The following is a 7770-nucleotide window of genomic DNA, read 5'->3' on the forward strand; positions in this document are numbered from 1 at the left end:
GGAGGGCCGGGAGCTGTCAGAACCTGCGGGCCGAACCGGGGGCCGTGGCGGGGCGGTGTGGCCGTGGCGGGGCTCGGAGCCCTGTGAAGGCAACGGCTCCGTGACGCTGTGTTCGCTTTGCAGTGGGACCCCATGATCACCACGCTGCCCGGCCTGTACCTGCTGTCGGTGGGAGTGGTGAAGCCCGCGGCGTGGCTCCTCGGCTGGACGGGAAGCGTGGTATGCTCTGTGGGAATGCTCAGGTTTATCAATCTCCTCTTCAGTGCTGGGAACTTCTACTTACTGTACTTGCTTCTGTTCAAGATCCATCAGAAGAATAAGGTACGGTCAAAGTAAAGCGATGTCATGCACTCGTGCAAGCAACTTTGATGGCTTAGTGGGTGTTCCCTTCACTGACTCGGTTTTATGTAACTGCGAGTACCACCATCAGTTTGGCCAAGAAGGCACACTCCTATTCTCTTTTTCTTTTTTAATCTTTTTTTTTCGCATAAGGTTCAGTCCTCTAAAAATTCATTCTTGCACATAAGTAGGAGTCCTGTTGAAATAAAAGTTCGTAGATTGTTATCCAAAGGTCTGGATGCTCATGTCATTGGAATTGCTTAAGAGTCTCACACAACTTGAACAGCAGCTCCTCAGCTGCTCTGTGAGCAGCCTGTGCCATTTAAGGGGATTTATCATTTTTCAGCTGCAGGCATTTGGATTTGGCCTTGTTGAATTTCATCATATTTTCGTTACCCCATTCCTCCAGCCTGTGTGGGTCACTCTAGATGACACCTGTGCTTTTGAGCAAATTGCCTGGTCCTGCTTATACAGTGTCAACTACAGACTTGGTGACAGTGTACTCCTGCTGCTTTCTTGTCTTTGATAAAGGCATTAAACAGGACAGGTCCCAGTACTGCTCCCTGTGGTCCTTGGGTTGTTACTGTCCTTTGGGTAGAGGGTAACCAGTTCACCATCCAGCCAGTTCTTACCTGTCTAGCTGTCCACACATCCAGACCATAACAGTTCAGCTTACATACAAGAATGCTGTATATTTAAAAATCTGAAGCATCCACCACTGCAGTAAATGAATTTAGTGGTTAATGGCCTATTTAAAATGCTGCACATTAGTAAAGTTACTTTTTTTGACTTTTAACCTTAAAACATTTTTTCCTGTTCCCTGATAACTGAAGGATTCCCTTACTACAAAGAAAATTGGTGTATTTTCTTAGAGGAAATATCTTAATTTTTAAGCAAATGATAACACTGTATAGAATTAGATTAGAGTAAATAAATGGTTTCCACTTTTAATTTTATACTTCAAAGTGGAAACATAAATGTAAGAACAAATTTCATGACGGTAGTCTGAGCATTTAGTTATCCTTTGACATTTCTTTGGTTTCATCATTCAGAAACATCATGCAGCATTTTTTCATTTGTGATTTATTTGTAGTGTTGTTATGTAGTGAGTGGAATAACTGGGAAGAGTTTTTAACTCATGGTCTCCTACATTTTTTAAAATTTATTTTCTGACTAATTATAATGAGGATAAATAATAAAAGCTACATTAAAGATCAGAAACTTGGAGTTGGCCTCTCTGTGGACTGGGTTCAAAAGAGGTGATAGTAGAGGCAGAGAATGGTGCTGTCACACAGATAAATAGAATCTCATGGTGAGATTGCAGGGGAATAAACCATTGATTTTATCTTCTTCTGCCCATTGATGCCCTTTTATCCAAAGTATGGGAGCAGTTATGCCCCCACCATGATTTTAATACCACAAATATGTGCACACCTGACATAGGAAAGAAGTTGGTGTATTTTCATTGCCATATTTTTAAATCTCCTGTAGTAAAGTTCTGTGCTTTTCACTTGGATTTTAAAATTGTGTAACTGTGTTAACATAGCAGGAACTTAAGAAAAATACAGCATTTGTGCAATAATGGAAACAACATAGGAGATGTTATATTGTGTTAATGGAATTCTGAAGAGTTATACTGGTTTTCTTTTAACATAGTATTTTATTTTATTGGGCATTGTCTAACCACATTTTTCTGCTTCTTCTTTAGGCTGTGTCTGGTTTCCAGAGGATCTTGTCTGCATTAACTCTTGCAGCATTTCCCACCCTTTATTTTTTTACATTCCTTTATTATACGGATCCAGGATCAGTATTTTTTACTCTTTTTTCCTATTTAATGTGCCTTTATGGTAACCATAAAACTTCTGCTCTCCTTGGATTTTGCGGCTTCATGTTTCGTCAGACAAATATTGTGTGGACAGTTTTTTGTGCTGGAAATGTTGTTGCGGAGAAGCTAAATGAAGCCTGGAAGATTGAGTTGCAGAAAAAGAAAGATGAAAAGATTTCTTCCAGGAAAGGATCATTTTCAGATTTGACCAGAATACTGCAGTTTCTTGTTGAATATCTCTTGTCACCCAAAAATTTAGTTACACTTATTGCTTTAACTTGGCCATACATCATTTTAGTATCCCTCTTCTTTGTTTTTGTCTTCATCAATGGTGGAATAGTTGTTGGTGACAGAAGTAGTCATGAAGCCTGTTTGCACTTTCCTCAGCTGTTCTATTTTCTGTCCTTTACTGGTTTTTTTTCATTTCCTCATTTACTGACCCCCACTAAAATCAGGAAATTCCTGTTGTCATTGAAAAAGCACCCTGTGCAGTATAGTTTAGTCACTGTCATCTCTTTATTCCTGATCTGGAAATTTACCTATGTCCATAAGTATTTACTAGCAGACAACAGACATTATACATTTTATGTCTGGAGAAAAGTGTTCCAAAGACACGAGCTTGTAAAATACCTTTTAGTTCCTTTCTATCTATTTGCTGGCTGGAGTTTTGCTGATACTCTAAAATCAAAATCAATATTCTGGATCTTAATGTATTTTGTGTGTTTGTTAGCAGTCACAGTTCCTCAAAAATTGCTAGAATTTCGTTACTTTATTTTGCCATTCTTAATATATAGGCTCAATATTCCATTTCTGTCTCTATATAGACAACTTCTGGAGCTAGCTTTTTATATTTTAGTAAATGCTGTAACTTTTTATCTTTTTCTAAATAGAACATTCCAATGGGAAAATAGTGATGAAGTACAGAGGTTTATGTGGTGACTTTTTTTTTTTGATACTTTTATACCTATAGAAAAACACAGTTCTGTTTCAGGACTGGACTCTGGAATGAAACAGTATGTTTTGCATCATGTAAGGACTATTTTCCCTAGCTGGAATTGGGAAGTAACCTCTTTGCTTATATTGTTGCAACCAAATGCAAGATCTGTTATAATGTGAAGATACTCCATATATTGAATTTATGAAAATTTAAAAATTCAGTATGAGGGGAAATGTGAGAACACCTTTCTGTAATTAATGTAAAATAAGGGGGATGTTTACTGTCATTTTTCATGATAATAAAATATTATATAACATGCCCTTGAAGGTAAAATAGTTTATAAATATGTTTCAGAGGTTTCTGTTTTACAAAGGAAGGATTTCAGTCTACTCAACCTTTTTGTTTATTTATCTGTGTTCATATTTATTCCTCAGATCAGGCCATTTCCTTCTAGGTTTACTAGTGGTCAAAGTATAAACCACTATTAAAGTACAATGTTTTCAAAGCCTCCTACGTCTCACTGAATTTTCATTACTTTTTTTGTCAGTAAATGCTTACATTAGTTTTGTAAGAGAATGGACTCTTAAACCACTAGAGAACTTTGAACACTTTATTTCAAACTGATATTTAGAAAACACAGTGGATGCTATGTGTGTGCACCTCTTTTGGAGGATTAAGTGTTACTGTACAATAAAGCATAAATGGCAGTTGGTAATGTGACCTGTTAGAAAGGGAGCAGTTTACAGATGTCAGACTGCAACGTGCAGTGGATTGCAGCCCTCTTAAATAATTGAGCTTTTATGTCCTGTGGCTCTGTGCTCACAGGTTTGTGCTGAAATCGACTCTGAGTGCACTTTGGAGTTGCACTGAGTGTTTCAAAGATCTTTGATGTGTAATCTTCAAGAAGTGCTAATGGCATTACTGAACTATTCTTGTAAGTATTTTTCACATTACAAAGTGATGTTTTTATACATGTATGTACGTATATATATTTAAAAGCATCTAGTGTGCACTAACATCAGAGTAAATGAAGGCTTTAATAGTTCCTCTGAGTAAATCACTTCTCAAGTCTCAGATATACTTGATTGCTACAGTATATGGCAGGGGAGAGTGGTCTCCAAAACTTCAGGCACTGTGTGGCTTCTTTAAATTCATTATTGTTCTGTGATGATAATACTTCAGCCAAATCTGTGCAAACATCCTATTATTGCCACTCAAGTCACTGGGAATTGGAATCATTTCTCAAGAAGTCAGTTCTGGGGAGTTACAGGCTCAGGTCAGAACTGTTACTGTTTTACCACGAAGATCCCTGTCCTGGCTCCAGTTCCTTCCCTGTACTAGCCCTCTGGTGGGTCTGGTGAGCTCAGATTCTGATCAATGCCTCTGCAACCTGTTTCTCTTAAGGAAACCTCCAGCCACTCTTCAGTGAGTAGGTATTTGTATTGAATTCAAGATACTTGCCCGGTCCCTTTTTGCTTCTTGGCCTTTTGCCAGCCTGGTAATTTTTTGTCGATGTGTACCATAGGGAAAGCCATTTTCAATCAGTCCCTATTTGATTCTTCAGGTTCAAGGAACAAAAGAAAGCTGAAATTGATAGCTTTTGAAGAATCCAGTGTGGTTCTGGCAGAGTCCAGGTTGCTGTGTTGTGATTTCAGTATCACAGATTTGGGAGGGGAAGTCTTGTGTGCCTTCTGCTTCCAGTTTTGTTTTTGTATGCCATGCCAATAAAATCATAAGATAAAGAGCATTTGCCTGCTTAAGTACAACTTCATTTGTGCCCTGAAATACTGAGTTGGAATGATAACATGGAAAGGCATGGGACTCTGTGTAGTATTCCAAGTTGTATCATAGATCCAAGGTTTTTTTCTGGTTTTATGTAGGGGAGCAGGTGTTAATTCCCTTGACAAAAAAAATCATCTTGCAAAGATCCCTGGGTAGTCAACAGGTGTTTTATCCAGCATGTCTATTTTCACTGGTTTCAAATGCCATCCTTGATCGACTCTGTTGAGAGACTGTTCATGCTTCCTATTTTTAACAGAAGTAGCAGCTGTGTTTCAAGTGAAAAGAACCAGTTTAAATATGTACAATTTTAAAAACAATTTAAAAACTTTTTTGTTGTTGTTGTTGTTGTGAAAAGTGAATGCAAAACACCCACCAAAATTTAGAGCACAATACCTTTCTAATGAGCTCCACCCCAGGAGACACTAGAAAAATGACACATAGATGTCTGTGACCTGTTGGGGCTGTTTAAGCAGTATTATGAAATGGCATAATGTTTTATAATATAATTTATCACCACACTTACAGGTTTTAATTTAAAAGTAAAATGATACTTAATATATTTTGCTCATTTGAAAGCAGGCTGAGTTGATAAAAGTTTATTTAAAGAGGGAAGTTGATGAATTACTAAAGTATGAAAGGAGAATGTATTTGTAGAATAAAGCTACATTTTCACTTTTGTCTATGAGCCTGAGGGTGTTTGCAGGTAATATTCAATGTTAGCCAAGTCAGTCCAGAAATCAGAGGCATTATATTGTATCAGAACTGGTCATAAAGAAAGATCTCCAAATTCCATCAGTATTTCCTAGAATTTTGACAAATAGCAGTAACACTGTGGAAATCCATTGAAAAATGGATTTTAGTATTTTGTATTTTGCTCCTGAAATATTTCCATTGTAGTTGTTTTAAATTTGTTAGCTGTTTTTCTTAAAGACATGCAAAAAGGGCTGTATTTATTGTGCTTCATGTTGCCAAGGTCTTCTGCATTCAATAGAACCATAATTGCTTACTTTAGGTTAATTCTCAGCAGGTGTCAGTGAAATTTCTTACAACAGCTTTAAAATGTTATTTTCTTGTAAATTTTGTTAGTTATCAATTTAGAATAGAATTACTAATTTCTTGAAGTATTCAAGGTAAAACCAAAAATAGCATAGCTAACATTTCTATAAAGGCTGCTTTGGAAAAAAAGGCTGTTTTTTCTTAGAAATAAGATGATTTTTAGTAACTGTTGGAATAATAAAGATAGCTGAATTGTTTTGAAATGGAGGAAAAAGTGCAAACAATTGAACCTTTTTTTCTTTCAGTTAAAAATATGTTGTTATTCAGCAAGATAGGAAGTTTGATAATGCTTTATGCTGTGAACTGCATTTCCTGCTGTTTATGAGCATTCTGTATTTCATTCCTTATAACTTCCTTGACAACACATGTTCAAGTTCAGAATTAGGAAGAATTTTATACCATAAGCAATGCTGAAACATTTTTTTCTGTTAATTTTCTAGAGGGTTGATAAATAAGATGGATGACTTCTGTTAGAAAGTAAAGAAAAAGTGTTTTATAGTGTCTGGGGGCAGTTGAATTCTGTCCTGCTAATGCAGTTCTGGTGTTTTTTGTTGTTCACAAGGTGGCAGTCCTGTGCTGTCTTGTTGAGGTGACCAAGTGCTTTGTACAATGATGCTTGAAATCATTATGTTGTTCCAGCAACACTCTGATAATTAGAAAACTTCAAGTTCTCTCATGGCTAACTGATTTAGCTATAATATCCTTGTTAGTTTTAAATATATACAGTATGTCAAGTTTTACTAGAACAAGTTTTGTTTGTCTTTAAAGTGTCTTTCCTGCATTTTTTTCTGTTTGTGAAATTTTCATGTCTGTTCTAAGAGAGCAAAATGAAACTTGAAATCCTAATGTTGTAAAGATGTTGTTTCTAGCAGATTAGCAGATTTCCTTTGGGTGTTTTATTATTAAATTTCACAGTATTCTTACTTTCTTTGCATATTCATTCTGTTTGTTTCTGTCTAAGAAGAAAAAAAAACTCTGAAGGACAAATTGAGAAAAGTGCAATAATTATGCTTTTGAGGCTGACACATGGTGACTTTCTGAAATATTCAGTCTTTTTTTGGGTGACGCACATACTAACTGTAAATGCTCAAGTGTCTGTTTGCCCTATAGTAGTCAATATACCATCTTTTACATACATCATCTAGTTTTCATGTAATGAAAAATTGTAAAGTCCAGTCCATGAAAATGCTTCTAATTATCTTAAATTTTGTCTATATTCAGCATCCTGGTTTTTTCCCCGGAAAATCATTGCACTCCCTGCTCATCCCTTGTTAGATAAGACATACTTTTTATTTTCAATTCAGTGACATTTTTCTGTTACCTGAGGCATGTTTTATGGAAAAATATCATTCTCAAAAGTATGCTTTAGATAGATGCAGATAATTGGTTTTGCTAACAAACATCCTTTTGCAAACAAAAAGGATCTGTATGAGACAGCAATGCTAATCTACCTAGCCATGTGTAGCTAAAATGCCCTTAATTTGCCAGTTTTTCTGCTTGATCTCAGAATATGCTCAGGACCTCATGCTGTTCCTTCAGCTTCACGAATAGTTGGGATACGAGGAGCAGGAAGCAAGAGGAAAAATGTTTCTGCAGGTCATTGTCATGGCAGTGCTGCCCTAGCTGGGAGTGTGCAAAGCTGCCAGGAGCAGGAGTCAGTGGATGCTTCTGGGGCTTAGAGGGCACCACTGAATTTAGCAGAGCACTGTGGCTGGCTAAAGTACGTGGTGATCAGGAGAGCTGCTTGCCGTACATGAGTGGGAATGTCTTCTCCAGCTGCAAGGAGAGTCTGCTTGTTGCTAGAGCTGCCTGGATCTGTGGGAGAATGATC

At 37.0% G+C, this 7770-nt stretch overlaps 1 protein-coding gene across 1 annotated transcript; it reads left to right on the forward strand.

Moving 5' to 3' along the window:
- Positions 1–76: 76 nt before the first annotated feature.
- Positions 77–3611, forward strand: LOC102034176 (putative Dol-P-Glc:Glc(2)Man(9)GlcNAc(2)-PP-Dol alpha-1,2-glucosyltransferase). The gene is made up of 2 exons (XM_005423538.2): positions 77–321; positions 2048–3611. The coding sequence occupies exons 1-2, from the start codon at positions 133–135 to the stop codon at positions 3101–3103; spliced, it is 1245 nt and encodes a 414-aa protein (XP_005423595.2). The 5' UTR covers positions 77–132; the 3' UTR covers positions 3104–3611.
- Positions 3612–7770: the final 4159 nt, after the last annotated feature.

Source organism: Geospiza fortis, unplaced genomic scaffold (genome assembly GCF_000277835.1).
Source record: "Geospiza fortis unplaced genomic scaffold, GeoFor_1.0 scaffold424, whole genome shotgun sequence".
Lineage (NCBI taxonomy): Eukaryota > Metazoa > Chordata > Aves > Passeriformes > Thraupidae > Geospiza > Geospiza fortis.